This window comes from Hyla sarda, unplaced genomic scaffold (genome assembly GCF_029499605.1).
Source record: "Hyla sarda isolate aHylSar1 unplaced genomic scaffold, aHylSar1.hap1 scaffold_1110, whole genome shotgun sequence".
Taxonomy (NCBI): Eukaryota; Metazoa; Chordata; class Amphibia; order Anura; family Hylidae; genus Hyla; species Hyla sarda.
Window position 1 is genome coordinate 77,038 of NW_026607731.1, and position 22,556 is coordinate 99,593.

At 49.3% G+C, this 22,556-nt stretch overlaps 1 protein-coding gene across 1 annotated transcript in view; it reads right to left on the bottom strand.

Annotated features, from left to right (window-relative positions):
• Nucleotides 1-2,082: 2,082 nt before the first annotated feature.
• Nucleotides 2,083-22,556, bottom strand: part of LOC130301112 (early activation antigen CD69-like) — a gene marked incomplete at its 5' end in the record, with an annotated part of 35,426 nt that continues 14,952 nt past the window's right edge. The window contains 3 exons of the mRNA XM_056551603.1: nucleotides 2,083-2,317; nucleotides 2,498-2,604; nucleotides 19,530-19,678. Of these exons, the coding sequence (XP_056407578.1) occupies nucleotides 2,206-2,317; nucleotides 2,498-2,604; nucleotides 19,530-19,678 (368 nt within the window). The remainder of the gene's footprint in view (nucleotides 2,318-2,497; nucleotides 2,605-19,529; nucleotides 19,679-22,556) is intronic.

The following is a 22,556-nucleotide window of genomic DNA, read 5'->3' on the forward strand; positions in this document are numbered from 1 at the left end:
CCATTAACTGAAGAGATGTAGAGGGGTCTGACGAGACTGGTCACTGGGATGTTGAACCTGTTAATGAAAGAGGCCAAAATAAAATTTCCTGCAGAACCGGAGTCCAAGAAGGCCACTGCTGAGAAGGAGGAGTTAGCAGAAGGAGAAATCCGCACAGGCATAGTAAGACGTGGAGAAGCAGAATTCACACCTAGAGCTATCTCACCTTTGTGCGGAATCTGAGTCCGTTTTACCTGCCGTGGAGGGCGGATAGGACAGTCTTTTAGGAAGTGTTCGGTACTAGCACAGTACAGGCAGAGATTCTTGTTACGGCGGCGAGTCCTCTCTGGTAGGGTCAGGCGGGACCGGTCCACTTGCATAGCCTCTTCGGCAGAAGGCACAGGAACAGATTGCAGTGGACTTGAGAAGAGAGGAGCCGGGGAGAGAAATCGCCTGGTGCGAACAAAGTCCTTCTCTTGTCGGAGCTCCTGGCGTCTTTCAGAAAAACGCATGTCAATGCGGGTGGCCAAATGGATAAGTTCATGCAGGTTGGGAGGAATTTCTCGTGCGGCCAGTACATCCTTGATGTTGCTGGATAGGCCTTTCTTGAAGGTTGCGCAGAGAGCTTAATTGTTCCAAGATAATTCAGAGGCGAGGGTACGAAACTGGATGGCGCATTCGCCCACAGAAGAACTTCCTTGGACAAGGTTCAACAAAGCAGTCTCGGCAGAAGAGGCTCGGGCTGGTTCCTCGAAGACACTACGAACCTCAGCGAAGAAGGACTGGACAGTGGCAGTGACAGGATCATTGCGGTCCCAGAGCGGTGTGGCCCATGACAAGGCCTTTCCAGACAGGAGACTAACCATGAAAGCCACCTTAGACTGTTCTGTGGGGAATTGGTCCGACATCATCTCCAAGTGTAGGTAACATTGAGACAGGAAACCACGGCATAGCTTAGAGTCCCCATCAAATTCGTCCGGCAGGGACAAACGGAGGCTGGGAGCGGCTTCTCGCTGCGGAGGAGGTGCAGGAGCTGGCGGAGGAGATGGTTGCTGAAGCTGTGGCAGGAGTTGTTGCAGCATGACTGTCAGTTGGGTCAGCTGTTGTCCTTGTTGCACTATCTGTTGAGATTGCTGGGCGACCACCGTGGTAAGGTCAGCGACAACTGGCAGCGGGACCTCAGCGGGATCCATGGCCGGATCTACTGTCAGGATCCGGATACTGTGAGGATACTGGTGGTGGATCCTCTGTGTCAGTGGGGTGATGACGTGGGCCGTTCCAGGGGAATGGAGTCTAAGGGGTTACTGGTATTCACCAGAGCCCGCCGCAAAGCGGGATGGACTTGCAGCAGCAGGTAACCCCCAGGTCGTTCCACCCGATAGCGACTCAACCCCAACTGACGGCTGAGACAGGCGCGGTACAAGGGATTAGGCAAGAGCAAGGTCGGACGTAGCAGAAGGTCAGGGCAGGCAGCAAGGATCGTAGTCAGGGGCAACTGCAGAAGGTCTGGAACACTGGCTTGGAACATACACAAGAAACTCTTTCACTGGCACAAGGGCAACAAGATCCGGCAATGCTGGGAAGGGGAAGTGAGGTTGTAAAGACATGTCACGGGTGTGAGCACTAATTGGGCCAGGCGCTAATCAGTGGCGCACTGGCCCTCTAAATCGTAGAGAGCCGGCGCGCGCGCGCGCCGGGACTGAGCCGTCGGGGAACAGGACGGGTGAGGAGACCGGGATGCGAGCCGCGAGCGGGCGCGTCCCGCTACGCGGGCCGCATCCCCGCCGGTAACATTAATGCAGTGCTCCCGGTCAGCGGGTCTGACCGGGGCGCTGCAAGAAGGTGAACGCCGCGAGCACTCCGGGGAGGAGCAGGGACCCGGAGCGCTCGGCGTAACATTATATACTATGGATCATGTGATCTGGTGTTGTGGATACATTATACACTATGGATCATGTGATCTGGTGTTGTGGATACATTATACACTATGGATCATGTGATCTGGTGTTGTGGATACATTATACACTATGAATCATGTGATCTGGTGTTGTGGATACATCATATACTATGGATCATGTGATCTGGTGTTGTGGATACATTATACACTATGGATCATGTGATCTGGTGTTGTGGATACATTATACAGTATGGATCATGTGATCTGGTGTTGTGGATACATTATATACTATGGATCATGTCTTCATCCATCTCGGTGAGTTATAGATCTCATGGATTCCTCACATCTCGCTCACAGATCCAGTGCAGTTCACCATTACAGTTGTGTAACACGAGGACGCGATGGATCTTCGCACAAGTTCCTGATCCTTTAGTGACGTTCCTACATGAGACAAGATTCAGTGATCAGAGTCATGTAGATGCCATAATGTCACCCACCAGATCTACAACATGGTCACCAGAGATTCCTGAGGAGAAGATCTCATTCTAGAAGGTCATATGGTCATCTCTAAGACCCCTATACAACAGTCACACATGGGGGGGGGGGGGGGGGGTCACTTACACAACGCTTCCATCAGACCATCTTCCCGACCACGTTCCGCTACCGTGATGCGTTCCAAGAGTGAAAAGTCCAATCCAGAATTCCTGCTCAGTGGTGGTCACCAACCTCTGTATAAGACAATAATATCAGGACATGACTGAGTACAGTATTATGTGGTCACTAACCTCTGTATAAGACAATATTGTCAGGACATGACGGTGTACAGTATTATGTGGTCACCAACCTCTGTATAAGACAATATTATCAGGACATGACTGAGTACAGTATTATGTGGTCACCAACCTCTGTATAAGACAATAATATCAGGACATGACTGAGTACAGTATTATGTGGTCACTAACCTCTGTATAAGACAATATTATCAGGACATGACGGTGTACAGTATAATGTGGTCACTAACCTCTGTATAAGACAATATTATCAGGACATGACTGAGTACAGTATTATGTGGTCACCAACCTCTGTATAAGACAATATTATCAGGACATTGTCAGGATCCGGATACTGGTGGAGGATCCTCTGTGTCAGTGGGGTGATGACGTGGGCCGTACCAGGGGAACGGAGTCTAAGGGGTTACTGGTATTCACCAGAGCCCGCCGCAAAGCGGGATGGACTTGCTGCGGCAGGTAACCCCCAGGTCGTTCCACCCGATAGCGACTCAACCCCACTGACGGCTGAGACAGGCGCGGTACAAGGGATTAGGCAAGAGCAAGGTCTGAAGTAGCAGAAGGTCGGGGCAGGCAGCAAGGATCGTAGTCAGGGGCAACGGCAGGAGGTCTGGAACACTGGCTTGGGACATACAAGGAACGCTTTCACTGGCACAATGGCAACAAGATCCTGCAATACAGGGAAGGGGAAGTGAGGTAATATAGACCAGTGCACAGGTGAAGTTACTAATTTGGGCCAGGTGCCAATCAGCAGCGCACTGGCCCTTTAAATCGCAGAGAGCCGGCGCGCGCACCCCAGGGAGCGGGGCCGCGCGCGCCGGGACTGGACAAACGGGGAACAGGTCGGGTAACCAGGCTGGGATGCGAACCGCGAGCGGTCACGTCCTGCATCGCGGGTCGCATCCCTGCTAGAGACATTATCGCAGTGCTCCCGGTCAGCGGGTCTGACTGGGATGCTGCGAGCAAGTAAACGCTGCGAGCGCTCCGGGGAGGAGCGGGGACCCGGAGTGCTCGGGGTGACAGTACCCCCCCCCTTGCGTCTCCCCCTCTTTTTGGAACCCGAGAACTTGTGAATGAGGTCCTTGTCGAGGATGTTCTCCTCGGGTTCCCACGGCCTCTCCTCAGAACCGCAATTCTCCCAATCTACGAGAATTTTTTTTTTACCTCTAACGCAAGAATTTCTTTAACCGAGAAGACATCTGAGGAACCGGAGACAGGAGCTGGAGCGACAACCTTGGGAGAGAAGCGGTTAATGATAAGCGGTTTAAGGAGAGAAACATGAAAAGCGTTAGGAATACGGAGAGAAGGGGGAAGAAGGAGTTTGTAGGAGACAGGATTGATTTGACTCTTGATTTTAAAGGGTCCAAGATAACGTGGTCCCAGTTTATAACTGGGGACACGGAAGCGGATATACTTGGCGGAGAGCCACACTTTGTCTCCAGGAGAAAAGACAGGAGGAGTTCTTCTTTTTTTGTCGGCATGTTTCTTCATCCGGGATGAGGCCTGTAAGAGGGATTTTTGAGTTTCCTTCCAGATGGTGGAGAAGTCCCGGGTCACCTCATCAACAGCTGGCAAACCAGAAGAAGTGGGAGTGGGGGAAGGGGGGGAGGGGCAAAGGGTGACGACCATACACCACAAAGAATGGGGATTTAGCGGAGGATTCAGAGTTCTTGAAATTGTACGAGAATTCAGCCCAGGGTAGAAGATTGGCCCAATTGTCCTGGCGGGAGGAAACAAAATGTCGCAAATAGTCACCAAGGATCTGATTAACTCTCTCTACTTGCCCATTGGATTGGGGATGATAGGAGTACGAGAAATTTAATTTGATTTTTAATTGGTTACAGAGGGCCCTCCAGAATTTCGATACAATTTGAACGCCTCTATCCGAGACGATATGCGTAGGAAGCCCGTGAAGGCAAAAAATGTGCACAAACAATTGCTTCGCCAACTGTGGTGTTGAAGGAAGGCCTGGAAGTGGAATAAAATGTGCCATCTTGGAGAAACGATCAACGACCACCCAGATGACTGTGTTGCCATGGGATAAAGGCAGATCCGTAATAAAATCCATGGCAATTTGAGACCATGGCTGCTCAGGAACAGGCAAAGGATGAAGGAGACCAGCAGGCTTCTGGCGAGGAGTCTTGTCCCGGGCACAGACTGTACAGGCCCGAACAAAATCAGCAACATCTGCTTCCAGGGTAGGCCACCAATATAAATGAGAGATGAGTTGGATGGACTTCTTGACGCCAGCATGGCCGGCGAGGTGAGAGGAGTGTCCCCATTTGAGGATCTTGAGGCGCTGGCGTGGAGGGACGAAAGTCTTTCCAGGAGGAGTTTGTCTGATAGAAGCTGGAGCAGAGGAGACCAGGCACTCAGGAGGTACAATGTGTTGCAGGGGGGCTTCCGTTTCGGAGGCATCAGAGGAACGAGAAAGGGCGTCAGCCCTGATGTTTTTGTCAGCAGGGCGAAAATGAATCTCGAAGTTAAAACGGGCAAAAAACAACGACCACCTAGCCTGGCGTGGGTTCAGACGTTGGGCAGACTGGAGATACGAGAGATTCTTGTGATCCGTGTAGATGACAATCGGGTATTTGGATCCCTCCCGCAGGTGCCTCCATTCCTCGAGGGCTAGTTTAATGGCCAGAAGTTCACGATCACCAATGGAGTAATTTTTTTTCCGCCGGAGAGAAGGTCTTAGAGAAGAAACCACAAGTAATATTATGTCCAGTAGAGTTTTTTTGTAGGAGTACAGCTCCGGCTCCCACCGAGGAGGCGTCCACCTCCAGCAAGAAGGGTTTTGATGGATCAGGTCTGGAGAGTACAGGAGCAGAAGAAAAGACAGTTTTGAGACGATTGAATGCCACATCCGCTTGGGGAGGCCAGGACTTAGGGTTGGTGTTCTTCTTGGTTAGGACCACAATCGGAGCCACAATGGTGGAAAAATGCGGAATAAACTGTCGATAGTAATTGGCAAATCCCAAGAAGCGTTGGATAGCTTGGAGTCCAGAGGGGCGTGGCCAATCTAAAACGGCTGACAGTTTGTCTGGGTCCATTTGAAGTCCCTGGCCAGAGACTAGGTAACCGAGGAAGGGAAGAGATTGGCATTCAAAGAGACATTTCTCCATCTTGGCATATAATTGATTTTCACGGAGTCTCTGGAGCACTAGACGGACATGGCGATGGTTTTCTTCGAGGCTAGAAGTCCAGGTAAACCACAACACAGGTATATAACAAATCCCGATATATTTCATTCACGAAGTCCTGGAAGACAGCGGGGGCATTGCAGAGCCAAAAAGGGCATAACCAGATATTCAAAATGTCCGTCTCTGGTAATAAATGCGGTCTTCCACTCATCCCCTTTCCTGATGCGGATGAGATTATATGCACCTCTTAAGTCCAATTTGGTGAAGATGTTAGCGCCACGAAGGCGGTCAAACAGTTCCGAGATAAGAGGCGGGGGGGGCGTGGCTAACCGCCGAGGAGAGAGGTCGCATGGCTGACAAGCTCCCTCTCCCATCCTGAATAAAACGCGGCTAACACCGGCTTTCAACCGACTGCATCTGACCGGCACCGATCAGTCTCACCCCCAAGCACAGAGGAACTCTCCGGGCTGCTTAGATTGGCGCTGCAGGGTCCTCAGCAGTTGCAACAGCGAGACGGCGGCAGAGCCTCAGAGAGGGGACGGGCGCCATCTTCCCGCTGCTCCGTCCCGGCTACAGAAGATAAAAAGAGCCGGCGCAGCTGCCTGGTGCCCTGCACAGATAACACTTACCAGGTAGAGGCTGCGTGTTTCGGGTCCTGATCAGAGGAGAGCCGGGAGGGGACTCGTGGCTGACTGCGGAGCTGGGAGAAGGAGACGGCCTGCGTGAGCGGAGTGAGGACGCCATAACCTGAGATACCTCCTCCTCTACAGGCGCCCGCGAACTCGGCGATCCAGCGCCCAAGAGGCGCATTGTCTAAAGACCACTGCAACCATAAAGGTACTGTCTGGTGGAAGGTGAAGGGAAAAAGAATAAAGAGAAAGAGAAGAGGGGGCAATTGTACAGCACATTTAGTGGCACCACCATTTTAGGGCTTCCTCTTGCCCGGAGCCGCCATTACAGTGCTGTTCTTCCATCTAAAAGATACCAAACCTTGATTTATACCGCTTTAAAGGAGCTGGGATCCTCAAGCAAGCTGTAGTGTATTGAACCCCCTGGATATTGAGGTGGCATATACCAAGAGGACATTACTATATAACATTTGACATACAAAAGACTCAATCTACTTTTTCTAATGTCAGCTTATCAGTTACAGACAACCACCATTATCTTTATTCCTGCACTACCCATCTTTCTCCACTAGATGGTGGAGTTAAATCAGAGTTTATTGTGATGCTCATCTTACTTTATCCAGTTATTTTCTGTTCATGGTCTATATGCACCTAGTTGTACCCATAAACTGAAGAGGATTGCATTCATTGACTGATCTATACTGCGCTGAGCCTATTGGATATTAGCTTTGAAGACCCAGTTTGCATACAAAACTTTTATCACTAAATACTTATAACCTTCTAGACGGAAAGAACGCACCTACAGTTATACACTGAGAACCGTGTGCATTTCAATGTAATGCTCAAGCCACCTACAAAAATCTTTTTCTAAAGGTACTGCTGTGCTTCCCACCTTCTGCCACTAGAGGGTGATATTGCATATGAGAAGACTGCACTTGAATCTCTTATAACCACCATCTCAAGTTTCCCGCTTCTCTCCCACCTCACTATCTAAACACCTATATTAAAGGACTGTTCATGACAAGTTATGCCCGCTAGACGGGGTAGGAGAACTGCACCTACTAAACTCACCAAGTTTTACTCACCTACGTCAGGAGGGACAACTTCTTTACCAGGTGCAAAAAAGGAAAACACTACCTCACCGCCTGAAAAACTATCTTCATTGGTACTAGTGTTGCTCGCGAATATTCTCAATTCGAATTTTATTCGCGAATATCGCATATTCGCGAATTCGCGAATATTCGCGAATATAGCGCTATATATTCGTAATTACGAATATTCGTATATTTTTTTTTTCACAGTACACATCACAGTGATCATCCCTCTCTGCTTCCAGCTTATGTGGTGTAAGAAGGCTCTAATACTACTGTGTGAGACTGGTGTGCGAATTTTCGCATATGCGAAAATTTGCATATGATAATTTTCGCTTATGCGATTTTTAGCTTATGTTAATTTTTGTATATGCAAATTTTCGCATATGTTAATTTTCGCACACGCGAATATTTGCATATGCGAAAATAAAACGAGAACATTACGAATATGCGAATATTCGCGAATATGACGAATATTCGTCCATATATTCGCGAATATTCGCGAATTCGAATATGGCCTATGCCGCTCAACACTAATTGGTACCAGTGTTGCCTTCATCCCTCACCTCCTCCAGTCCAGATGGCTTCCCACCAACCTAAAGATGACCCTGAATTGCCACCTAATATGGAGGCTGCAATGAGATCTTTATTCCAAGAATTTAGAGAAAACCTTCAAAAAGACTTTATGACATCTTTAAGCTCTTTAGCGAAGGAAGTTACTACTATTGGCAAAAGAACAAGCCACCTGGAAGAAAAAATGGGCGAATTCATGGAGGCCCACAATGCTATGGTGGATGATCAAAACGAACTAAAAGAAGATATGTTTGCAGTCAAGCTTAAACTTGGGGATTTAGAAGATAGATCACGCAGAAATAATATCCGCATTCGCAGCATCCCAGAGACTGTGCAAGCAGCTGACATCAAAGAATTCCTAACTGATTACTTCACCATTCTCATTCCTGAAGCGGACCAAAGGGACATGATTATAGACAGAGTACATAGGATACCTAAACCTTCCCATTTACCAGCAATCGTGCCTAGGGACGTACTAGCGAGACTGCATTTCTATCCCTTCAAGGATGAAATACTCAGGAAGGCCAGGAAACCGCCAACTCTTCCAGAGCGCTTTTCTCAAATATCTTTATTTGCGGACTTATCTGCAGCCACTTTGAAGAGGAGGAAAGCCTTCTCTGTCTCAACTAATATTTTGAGAGACAAAGGTGTCCCATACCGCTGGGGATTTCTGGTCAAACTCCTAATATCTAAAAATGGTTCCACTCATGAACTACGCAACCCTTCAGAGGCATTAAAACTAATAGAGAAGTGGTCAATCCCAGACAAAGAAAAAACTCCTGCTAAAAGAAGAGCTGAACCATTGACACAGGATTGGAAAAAAGTGGGACCCTCATCGACCAAGAACTATTCTTCTTCAATGAACTCCCAACCCAGATCTCCAGCCTCTGACCATCTATGTGACCTTCCGACTTGAACTGATTGTTATCTGCTAAACACTTAGTATAAGTTTCTACTGTTTCTCTATATAGTAGAGTATGTTTATTTCCTTCATACTTATATAGAAACTTAGCACTGGTTATGTAATGCAATGAGACGTACTTTCTCAGGGAAGTATATTTGATCATTTAGGTTGGTAAACTGAGATATTATTCAGGATTCTTTGAATACCATACTTACGTTTTTACTAGAGTGCATTATAATTGGTGTACTCTCTCATTTTTAGTCTGATACCCTGTTCACTATCTCCCCTCACTAGCCTAGCCTATGTATTACAATAGGTACTGGCAGGTTCAATTTGAACAAATGATACGTGTTTCTACTTACTGTTGTTTCTTTTTGTTGTTTTTCACTATATGCGACTCCACGGGCGCTCCATCTTTCCAAAATGCCTCAATTCCCTTAATGCTGTACTGGTTCCAGGCTGGGGTAAGTGACCTGCTCACCCACGTTCTCCCTAATATACACCATGGTACTTAAAGTATCGTCATTGAATGTCAAGGGACTAAACAGCCCATTCAAAAGGTCTCTGTTCTGGAGTGAGTGTTCCCGACTGAAATGCGATATAGTCTGCGCTCAGGAAAGACACCTTCTAGAATCCGACACCATCAGAGTTAAAAACAAAAGATTCCCCTTTACTTTCTTCACGCCAAATACTAGGGAAAAAAAGGGGGTTCTGATTGCTATTAAAAACACTGTAGCCTTTCAGCTAATTGACACTGTTTGCGACCCTAATGGTAGGTACATTTTACTAAACTGCATTATCAACAATGAGAGATTCACAATAGTCTCCGTATACGCTCCCAATAAAAAACAGAACACATTTTTTTCCCGAATGCTAGAAATCATTCATAAACATAAATATGGTGCTTTACTATTGCTAGGAGACTTTAACCAAGTTATGTCCCCTATGATGGATAAATCACCGCCCTATATAATGTGCTATTTAAGGAGGATTTGTATGATACATGGAGAGTGCTTAATGCAAGCGAGAGGGATTATACTTTCTTCTCCCATCCACATCAAATTTACTCACGTATAGATTTCATTGTCACTGACAAATGGCTACTCCAAAGAATAACCTCTGCTACTATAGGTATTATGAGGGGGTCTGACCACGCTCCTAAATTAATGATCACAAGGATCAATGACCCTAGTGAGGGGTGGACTAAACATATGTTTATTTTATACCTCAACTCAGCCCAAAGGGACTGAGCAAAAATGATTTATAAAAATACTTATAAAAAGTATTTGTATGTTTATATTTTTATAAATCATTGAGTTTGCTACATTAATCCCTTCACACTGCAACTTGATTTGTGAAGGTCCACTCAGGATTTATTGCTGGCCAGCAATCGATCCTTGAATAATGGTCCAGTATATAGTATGGGGCATACACACAATAAAGGTAGATGTATGTAGTATATTCGGTTTATTACCCACTATATCTAGTATTGTATACGGAGCATCGTCAATCCTAATCTTTTGTACACAATATTTTACAAGTAAATCCTATATGGTTGACAGTTGCCTGCCCCTCCCCCCCTTTTTTTGATTGGGACATACTTACCTTGTAATGGATCCATAGTTGTAAAAAGAATATTTACATTGGTTCTGATACAGTGATTAACAGAACTTTTTTAGGTTGGATTTAAGCCATTATTAGTGAGTACCCATTAAACTTAGTCTTCCCGTATGCATGTTAATCTGCAGTCACTACCCTTCTAGTTCTAAGTTTTCCCGCATGCGCGCTTTGATTCCGGCCACTACGTTCTACTTTTTAAGTTTTTTCGCATGCGCGATTGACTGGTGGACGGGCGCATGCGCTAGTTTACGTGGTGACGTTGTTTGTTTACAATCTAGAGCGCAAGCGTGGTTTTTTACACAGGCGCATTAGGGATCTGCCGTGATTTAGCGCAGAAGGGACCGGAACTGACGGAGTTCCGTGAGTGTTAATGAATTGACCTACCAGATTACAGTTGGGGAAGATAGACAGGTAATTTAACGTATACCTGGGGAGGTAAGTACCTGCCCAGGTGTCATCATTGTGATTGGCTAATCTAATAATCCTGGCAATTGGGTAGGTGAACTGCCAATCTTATTGATAGTTCCCTATTGGATGGTTAAACACAGGAAGGGGCTGTGACTTTGGTAAGGGAGGTTATATAAACCCTCTACGCGCCGTTCTTACAGCCATTGTTCCCTAACCTCTGAAGACGTCACTTTGGTGGCGAAACATGTTAGAAGGGACAGTGTGTTAGCATTTTAAATATCAGCAAAAGCACCCTTAATCAGCGCATTCTGCAGGGATGTGACAGATTGGGGAAAATCATTAATCCCCAAAAAATCTCCGACACCTTCGCTGAATACTATACTAATCTATATAATTTGAAAACAGACCCTAATACCCCACAACCTAATAGTGAGATTATCAACAATTTTCTGTCCTCAATTTCACTGCCAGTAGTAGATAGTGACGCCCTTATGTCCACAAACGCACCTATTACTTCGTTAGAAATCACGACTGCTATTTCCTCTTTGAAATCTAACAAATCCCCAGGCCCAGATGGATTCACAGGGGAATACTTCCAAAAATGTTCTGACATTTTAGCACCTCAATTGTGCCTGATGTATAACCACATTTTTAGCACAGGGAATACCCTCCCCGAAATGCTCGACGCTCTAATAGTAACTCTCCCAAAACCAGGTAAATCCCCAGACAAACCCGAAAATTTCCGCCCTATCTCCCCCTTAAATAATGATTTGAAACTCTATGCGAAAATTATAGCCAATAGGCTCAACAATATTCTCCCTGCTTTGATTGGTGGGGATCAAGTAGGCTTTGTAAAAAATAGGCACACAGTAGATGGCACGCGCAGGTTTATAGATCTCATTTATGAAGCTGAAACCCGCAAAGTTCCTTCTCTGCTGTTATCACTTGACGCAGAGAAGGCCTTCCATAGGGTCCATTGGGGGTTTCTTAACTCAGTCTTAACGAAATTTGGACTGGTGGGTCACATTCAAACAGCTATAGGGGCTTTATATTCGGCTCCTAAGGCCTCAGTTTACTCATCTGGTTTCCTTTCCCATAAATTCCCTATCACCAATGGCACTAGACAGGGGTGCCCCCTTTCCCCCTTAATATTCGCCATGCTCATGGAACCCCTGGCAGAAAAAATACGAACTGACCCCAACATTAGTGGACTCAAAATAGGGGATAGAGAACACCGCATAGGATTATTTGCTGATGACGTAATCCTATTTTGCTCAAACCCTGAAATTTCCCTTCCTTCTATCAGTACAATACTATCCAATTTTAGAGATGCCTCATACTATAAAATCAACGAAACTAAATCCCCAATACTAAATTTAGGATTACCAGTCAAACAAGTTAACCGCCTTAAAGAGCGGTTCCCTTTTGTTGGTCGATTTCCTGGCTAAAATATCTAGGTATTCAGCTATCATTTCCTATATCCGAACTCTTCTATGATAATTATGTAACATTGCTAAGAGAAATCAAACACACTGTATCTCATCTATCCACAGCGGGTATTTCCTGGCTGGGTAGATTGGCAGCAATTAAAATGATGATACTCTCTAAAATCTTATATACTTTTCGCAATGTTCCCATAATTCTCCCGATGGCCTACTTAAAAAACCTGCAATCTATCCTAATGAAATATATATGGGGTAATAAACCGCCCAGAGTCAAAGCGGACATCTTATATAAATCACTCCGCAAAGGGGGAGTGGGATGTCCTTCGGTACTTCAATACTACAGAGCGGTAATTCTGGATCAACTTAAACCTCTTTGGTTGAATGATCTGTCTAAACATTGGGTGCACATAGAATCGACTGTAGTGGGAAGGCACCCTTTACGCAACATATTAACAGCGGCACACCTATTCAATCAAAATCCATCCCATAAGCATCCCACAGTGGGCGCTATTATGCACCTATGGAACTCGTGTGTAAACCCTAAACATATGTTTCACGTACAACCCTCTTCAAACCCTTGTACTGTCATAGAAGCAGCAATTCCAGATCTGAATATCACTAACTGGATAGAAAAAGGATTAACCTCCCTGGCTGACTTCTGGGTGGATGGTAACTTTACATCTTTTAACTATATTAAAACCAAATGTGAGCTCAGCAATAGGGAATTTTATAAGTTCCTACAAGTAAGACACTTACTGTTGACCCTGGATTTACAGTCCTCACATTCACCAACATTATTAGCTACTTGGCTGGACTCTCCTACTTCTACCCTAAAGGGAATCTCGTTTTGCTACTCCATCCTATTAGATTCTTATTCTTCCTTGCCTGACGACTACAAATCAAGGTGGGAGGAGAAACTGGGAGTACATTTTTCGGATCAGCAATGGTCTCAAGCACATTCCACATTACTATCACTGTCTAAATGTATTAACCATTTAGAGAATACTAAAAAAAACTCCTGTATAGGTGGTATTTGGCTCCCAGGAGATTGGCTCAATTCACTGACTCATCCGGCTGTTGTTGGAGGTGTGGGGGGTGAGGGTGATATGTCCCACATATGGTGGTCATGTCCACCTTTATTAACCTTCTGGAAGAAGATAGGTACATTTCTGTCTACAATCTGTGGATTTCCAGTCATTTTAAATAGCTCACTGGCACTACTACATATTGATCTTAACTCCTTCTCCCACCATCATAGAACAATTATCTTACATACGTTACTAACAGTTAGATTAAAGATAGCTCATAAATTCTCCGGGAATCTCCTCACTAAAGGAGGTTATTGTAGGAGTCAACAACAATTGTTGGCATGAATACAAGATTGCTGACTCCCAGAACAGATTATCTCATTTTCTGTGGAGATGGGATGTGTGGCTGAGTGGCCCGCATATTACTGTTCAGATATAAAATCTCGTAATGCTTTGCTACTCCTTGACATTTACCCCCTCTAAAGACAACCAGCACCCATGGAGCTCGCCTCTTCTATTTCGGTATGTTATTTAGTACCTGTTTGTTATTGTGGTTATGTTCTTTTGATATGTTACAATAGCGCTTCAGCGCACTTTGCTTAAATGTTGTAACCATATTACATTTATTGTTAACATATGTAATATCTTGGAAAATGATTAATAAAATCTAAGTTTAAAAAAAAAAAAAAAGAGGCAGGGGATAGCGTTTTTTTATAGTGATCTTATTTAAACCGCAGTAATCGATGCACGGCCGCAAGGAGCCGTCTTTTTTGGAGACAAGGAAGAACCCCGCTCCAGCAGGGGATGAAGACTTGCAAATGAATCCCCTCTTTAAATTCTCTTGGATGTATTCCGACATGGCTTGTGTCTCAGGAGCAGATAGAGGATAGATCCTGCCCCGGGGTGGAGTAGTACCAGGAAGGAGATCAATAGGGCAGTCATAAGGCCTGTGAGGAGGCAAAGTCTCTGCTTGTTTTTTGCAAAAAACATCGGCATAGTCCTGATAGGCCTTGGGGAGACCTGGTATCGGAGGAGCCACAGGGGTTTGACTGGCGGGACTGGGAGCAGACGTGAGGCATTTTTTGTGGCAAGAAGAACCCCAGTTCTTGATCTCCCCGGTGGTCCAGTCAAGGGTAGGAGAATGGCGTTGGAGCCAAGGCAGTCCGAGGAGAATTTCAGAGGTGCAGTTAGAGAGGACCAGAAATTCAATTTTTTCGTGATGGGGTCCAATGCACATTAACAGGGGTTCTGTGCGGTAACGCACAGTACAGTCCAATTTTTCTCCATTAACTGAAGCGATAAAGAGAGGTCTGGCGAGACTGGTCACTGGGATGTTGAACCTGTTAACAAAAGAGGCCAAAATAAAATTTCCTGCAGATCCAGAATCCAAGAAGGCCACAGCTGAGAAGGAGAAGTTAGAAGAAGAAATCCGCACAGGCACAGTAAGGCGTGGAGAAGCAGAGTTCACACCTAGAGCTGTTTCACCTTTGTGCGGAGTCAGCGTGCGTCTTTCCTGACGTGGAGGATGGATAGGAAAATCCTTCAAGAAATGTTCGGTACTGGCACAGTACAGGCATAGGTTCTCATTGCGGCATCATGTCCTCTCTTGTAGGGTCAGGCGGGACCGATCCACTTGCATAGCCTCCACGGCGGAAGGCACAGGAACAGATTGCAGAGGACCAGAGAAGAGAGGAGCCGGGGAGAGAAACCGCCTCGTGCGAACAAAGTCCATATCCTGATGGAGCTCCTCGGAAAAACGCATGTCAATGCGGGTGGCCAAATGAATAAGTTCATGCAGGTTAGCAGGGATTTCTCGTGCGGCCAGTACATCTTTGATGTTACTGGATAGGCCTTTTTTGAAGGTCGCGCAGAGGGCCTCATTGTTCCAAGATAATTCGGAGGCGAGGGTACGAAATTGGATGGCGTACTCGCCCACAGAAGAATCTCCTTGGACCAGGTTCAGCAAGGCAGTTTCGGCAGAAGAGGCTCGGGCTGGTTCCTCTAAGACACTACGAACCTCAGCGAAGAAGGACTGGACAGTGGCTGTAGCAGGATCATTGCGGTCCCAGAGCGGTGTGGCTCATGACAAGGTCTTCCCAGACAGGAGACTAACCACGAAAGCCACCTTAGACCGTTCTGTGGGAAATTGGTCCGACATCATCTCCAAATGCAGGGAACATTGCGAGAGAAAACCACGGCATTGTTTAGAGTCCCCATCAAACTTGTCCGGCAATGATAAACGGAGGCTGGGAGCGGCCACTCGCTGCGGAGGAGGTGCAGGAGCTGGCGGAGGAGATGACTGCTGAAGCTGTGGTAGTAACTGTTGTAGCATCACGGTCAGTTGAGACAGCTGTTGGCCTTGTTGCACTATCTGTTGTGACTGCTGGGCGACCACCGTGGTGAGGTCAGCGACAACTGGCAGAGGAACTTCAGCGGGATCCATGGCTGGATCTACTGTCAGGATCCGGGTACTGTGAGGATACTGGTGGTGGATCCTTTGTGTCAGTGAGGTGATGACGTGGGCCGTACCAGGGGAACGGAGTCTAAGGGGTTACTGGTATTCACCAGAGCCCGCCGCAAAGCGGGATGGACTTGCTGCGGCAGGTAACCCCCAGGTCGTTCCACCCGATAGCGACTCAACCCCGACTGACGGCTGAGACAGGCGCGGTACAAGGGATTAGACAAGAGCAAGGTCGGACGTAGCAGAAGGTCGGGGCAGGCAGCAAGGATCGTAGTCAGGGGCAACGGCAGGAGGTCTGGAACACAGGCTAGGAACACACAAGGAAACGCTTTCACTGGCACAATGGCAACAAGATCCAGCAATACAGGGAAGGGGAAGTGAGGTAATATAGACCAGTACACAGGTGAAGTTACTAATTTGGGCCAGGCGCCAATCAGCAGCGCACTGGCCCTTTAAATCGCAGAGAGCGGGGCCACGCGCGCCAGGACTGGACAAACAGGGAACAGGTCGGGTAAGCAGGCTGGGATGCGAACCGCGAGCGGGCGCGTCCCGCATCCCCGCTAGAGACACTAGCGCAGCGCTCCCGGTCAGCGGGTCTGACCGGGACACTGCGAGCAGGTAAACGCTGCGAGCGCTCCGGGGAGGAGCGGGGACCCGGAGCGCTCGCCGTGACAGACATGACTGTGTACAGTATTATGTGGTCACCAACCTCTGTATAAGACAATATTATCAGGACATGACGGTGTACAGTATTATGTGGTCACCAACCTCTGTATAAGACAATATTATCAGGACATGACTGAGTACAGTATTATGTGGTCACCAACCTCTGTATAAGACAATATTATCAGGACATGACTGAGTACAGTATTATGTGGTCACCAACCTCTGTATAAGACAATATTATCAGGACATGACTGAGTTCAGTATTATGTGGTCACCAACCTCTGTATAAGACAATATTATCAGGACATGACTGAGTACAGTATTATGTGGTCACCAACCTCTGTATAAGACAATATTATCAGGACATGACTGAGTACAGTATTATGTGGTCACCAACCTCTGTATAAGACAATATTATCAGGACATGACGGTGTACAGTATTATGTGGTCACCAACCTCTGTATAAGACAATATTATCAGGACATGACTGAGTACAGTATTATGTGGTCACCAACCTCTGTATAAGACAATATTATCAGGACATGACTGAGTACAGTATTATGTGGTCACCAACCTCTGTATAAGACAATATTATCAGGACATGACTGAGTTCAGTATTATGTGGTCACCAACCTCTGTATAAGACAATATTATCAGGACATGACTGAGTACAGTATTATGTGGTCACCAACCTCTGTATAAGACAATATTATCAGGACATGACTGAGTACAGTATTATGTGGTCACCAACCTCTGTATAAGACAATATTATCAGGACATGACTGTGTACAGTATTATGTGGTCACCAACCTCTGTATAAGACAATATTATCAGGACATGACTGAGTACAGTATTATGTGGTCACCAACCTCTGTATAAGACAATATTATCAGGACATGACGGTGTACAGTATTATGTGGTCACCAACCTCTGTATAAGACAATAATATCAGGACATGACTGAGTAATAAAACAGGATTATAATGCGCCCACATATACTGTAGAGCCGTACAATACGTCCCATCATACGGTGACATTTACCATATAAATAGAGAGACGGCCCCAGAATGGAGGAGAAAACGGGTCCATGGACAAGGACAATAAGGACCATTCCATATCAGCGAGCATGATGGGACAGACCCTGGGGGGGGAGCGGGATGTGACAGACCCTGGGGGGGGGGGGCGGGATGTGACAGACCCTGGGGGGGGGGGGGAGCGGGATGTGACAGACCCTGGGGGGGGGGCGGGATGTGACAGACCCTGGGGGGGGGGGGAGCGGGATGTGACAGACCCTGGGGGGGGGGGGGGGAGCGGGATGTGACAGACCCTGGGGGGGGGGGGGGGAGCGGGATGTGACAGTCCCTGGGGGGGGGGAAGCGGGATCTGACAGACCCTGGGGGGGGGAGCGGGATGTGACAGACCCTGGGGGGGGGAGCGGGGATGTGACAGACCCTGGGGGGGGGGGGGGAGCGGGGATGTGACAGACCCTGGGGGGGGGGGGAGAGCGGGATGTGACAGACCCTGGGGGGGGGGGAGCGGGATGTGACAGACCCTGGGGGGGGGGAGCGGGATGTGACAGACCCTGGGGGGGGGGGAGCGGGATGTGACAGACCCTGGGGGGGGGAGCGGGATGTGACAGACCCTGGGGGGGGGGGAGCGGGATGTGACAGACCCTGGGGGGGGAGCGGGGATGTGACAGACCCCGGTGGGGGGAGGCGGGATGTGACAGACCCTGGGGGGGGAGCGGGATGTGACAGACCCTGGGGGGGGGGGAGGCGGGATGTGACAGACCCCTGGGGGGGGAGCGGGATGTGACAGACCCTGGGGGGGGGGGGGAGCGGGATGTGACAGACCCTGGGGGGGGGGGAGCTTGATGTGACAGACCCTGGGGGGGGAGCGGGATGTGACAGACCCTGGGGGGGGGGGAGCGGGATGTGACAGACCCTGGGGGGGGGGAGCGGGATGTGACAGACCCTGGGGGGGGGGGGAGCGGGATGTGACAGACCCTGGGGGGGGGGAGCGGGGATGTGACAGACCCTGGGGGGGGGAGCGGGGATGTGACAGACCCTGGGGGGGGGGGGAGCGGGATGTGACAGACCCTGGGGGGGAGCGGGGATGTGACAGACCCTGGGGGGATGGGGAGCGGGATGTGACAGACCATGGGGGGGAGCGGGATGTGACAGACCCTGGGGGGGGGGAGCGGGGATGTGACAGACCCTGGGGGGGGGGGGGAGCGGGATGTGACAGACCCTGGGGGGGGAGCGGGATGTGACAGACCCTGGGGGGGGGAGCGGGGATATGACAGACCCTGGGGGGGGGAGCGGGGATGTGACAGACCCTGGGGGGGGGGGAGCGGCATGTGACAGACCCTGGGGGGGGTGGAGCGGGATGTGACAGACCCTGGGGGGGGAGCGGGATGTGACAGACCCTGGGGGGGGAGCGGGATGTGACAGACCCTGGGGGGGGGGAGCGGGGATGTGACAGACCCTGGGGGGGGGGAGCGGGGATGTGACAGACCCTGTGGGGGGGGGGGAGTGGGATGTGCAGACCCTGGGGGGGGGGAGCGGGATGTGACAGACCCTGGGGGGGGGAGCGGGATGTGACAGACCCTGGGGGGGGGGGAGCGGGATGTGACAGACCCTGGGGGGGGGGGGAGCGGGATGTGACAGACCCTGGGGGGGGGGGGGAGCGGGATGTGACAGACCCTGGAGGGGGGGGGAGCGGGATGTGTCAGACCCTGGGGTAGGGGGAGCGGGGATGTGACAGACCCTGGGGGGGGATGTGACAGACCCTGGGGGGGGGGGGAACTGGATGTGACTGGTCTGTACTGGTTCCCATACACGTCCCATAATTTCCACCATCTTCTCTATCACTTCCCCCATGTTCCCGGTCACTGACCAGTATTGTTCCCTCCGTTACGGTGGCCAGTCTGGAGTTGCGCTCCTCGCAGTCTTTCTCGCTGTCTTTCCGGTCCTTCTTGTCTTCCGAGAAGAAATAACACTTGTCTGTGATATGAATCCAGGGATCAGGACACGGAGAGAACCCGTCTGTAATACAAGGAATCTCATAGAACAGGGACTGGGCTACAATATATACAGTATATACAGTATACATATTAATATTTCTATAGGTGAAGAACATACAGAAGAGACCACCCTAATGTGTGACTATTGTGTGTTATACTGGGATGTACTGTATATATGAGACATATGGATACTCCATGTATGATGATATTACTGGTGTATACTGGTCCTGTCCATAGATCTCCTCCTCATGTATGATGATATTACTGGTGTATACTGGTCCTGTCCATAGATCTCCTCCATGTATGATGATATTACTGGTGTATACTGGTCCTGTCCATAGATCTCCTCCATGTATGATGATATTACTGGTGTATACTGGTCCTGTCCATAGATCTCCTCCATGTATGATGATATTACTGGTGTATACTGGTCCTGTCCATAGATCTCCTCCATGTATGATGATATTACTGGTGTATACTGGTCCTGTCCATAGATCTCCTCCTCCATGTATGATGATATTACTGGTGTATACTGGTCCTGTCCATAGATCTCCTCCATGTATGATGATATTACTGGTGTATACTGGTCCTGTCCATAGATCTTGTCACGATGCCGGCTGGCAGGTAGTGGATCCTCTGTGTCAGCGAGGGATTGGCGTGGACCGTGCTAGTGGACCGGTTCTAAGCCACTACAGGTTTTCACCAGAGCCCGCCGCAAAGCGGGATGGTCTTGCTGCGGCGGTAGTGACCAGGTCATATCCACTAGCAACGGCTCACCTCTCTGGCTGCTGAAGATGCTGAAGATAGGCGCGGTACAAGGGAGTAGGCAGAAGCAAGGTCGGACGTAGCAGAAGGTCGGGGGCAGGCGGCAAGGATCGTAGTCAGGGGCAACGGCAGGAGGTCAGGAACACGGACTAGGAACAGACAAGGGAACGCTTTCACTAGGCACAAGTGCAACAAGATCCGGCGAGGGAGTGCAGGGGAAGTGAGGTGATATAGGGAAGTGCACAGGTGGGAGCCAATTAAGCTAATTGGGAAGATTGGGCCAGGCACCATCATTGGTGCACTGGCCCTTTAAATCGCAGAGACCCGGCGCGCGCGCGCCCTAGGGAGCGGGGCCGCGCGCGCCGGGACAGGACCGAGGGAGAGCGAGTCAGGTACGGGGGCCGGGGTGCGCATCGCGAGCGGGCGCTATCCGCATCGCGAATCGCATCCCGGCTGAAGGCGGGACCGCAGCGCACCCGGTCAGTGGATCCGACCGGGGCGCTGCAACAACGAAGATGAGGCGAGCGCTCCGGGGAGGAACGGGGACCCGGAGCGCTCGGCGTAACAGTACCCCCCCCCTTGGGTCTCCCCCTCTTCTTGGGGCCAAAGAACCTGAGGAAAAAAAACTCAATTTTTCCGTGATGAGGTCCGATGCAAATTAGGAGGGGTTCTGTGTGGAAACGTACGAGACAGTCCAATCTTTTATTGTAAAAACAATAGATGTAGAGGGGTCTGGCGAGACTGGTCACAGGAACGTAGAACCTGTTGATGAGAGAGGCCAAAAAAAATTTTCCTGCAGATCCGGAATCCAAGAAGAGCATAGTAGAGAAGGAGAAGGTAGAGGCAGATATCCGCACAGGCACAGTAAGGCGTGGAGAAGCAGAGTTGACATCAAGAACTGTGTCACCTTTGTGCGGAGTCAGCGTACGTCTTTCCAGGCGGGGAGGACGGATAGGACAATCCTTCAGGAAGTGTTCGGTACCGGCATAGTACAGGCAAAGATTCTCCATGCGGCGTCGTGTCCTCTCTTGAGGTGTCAAGCAAGACCGGTCAACTTGCATAGCCTCCGCGGCGGGAAGCACAGGAACAGATTGCAGAGGACCAGAGGAGAGAGGAGCCGGGGAGAGAAAACGCTTCGTGCGAACAAAGTCCATATCCAGGCGGAGCTCCAGACGCCATCCGGAAGAACGCATGTCAATGCGAGTGGCTAGATGAATGAGTTCATGCAGGTTAGCAGGAGTCTCTCGTGCGGCCAGAACATCTTTAATGTTGCTGGATAGGCCTTTTTTAAAGGTCGCGCAGAGAATCTCACTATTCCAGGACAACTCGTAAGCAAGAGCACGGAACTGAATGGCGTACTCGCCAACGGAAGAAACACCCTGGGCCAGGTTCAGCAGGGCAATCTCGGCTGAAGAAGCTCGGGCAGGTTCCTCAAAGACACTTCGAATTTCCGAGAAGAAGGAGTGTACAGAGGCAGTGACGGGGTCATTGCGGTCCCAGAGCGGTGCGGCCCATGACAGGGCTTTTCCAGACAGAAGGCAGAACACGAAAGCCACCTTAGACCTTTCAGTAGGAAACTGGTCCGACATCATCTCCAAGTGCTGGGAACATTGCGAAAGAAAGCCACGGCAATACTTAGAGTCCCCATTAAATTTGTCCGGCAAGGACAGGCGGAGGCTAGGAGTGGCCACTCGCTGCGGAGGAGGTGCAGGAGCTGGCGGAGGAGAAGATTGCTGGAGAAGTTGCGACTGAAGTTGGTGCGAAATGGTGGACATTTCCGACAGCTGACGGGTTAGAAGGGCGATCTGTCGGGCTTGCTGGGCGGCCACCGTGGTGAGGTCAGCGACAACTGGCAGAGGAACTTCAGCGGGATCCATGGCCGGATCTACTGTCACGATGCCGGCTGGCAGGTAGTGGATCCTCTGTGCCAGAGAGGGATGGCGAGGACCGCGCTAGTGGACCGGTTCTAAGCCACTACAGGTTTTCACCAGAGCCCGCCGCAAAGCGGGATGGTCTTGCTGCGGCGGTAGTGACCAGGTCGTATCCACTAGCAACGGCTCACCTCTCTGGCTGCTGAAGATGCTGAAGATAGGCGCGGTACAAGGGAGTAGGCAGAAGCAAGGTCGGACGTAGCA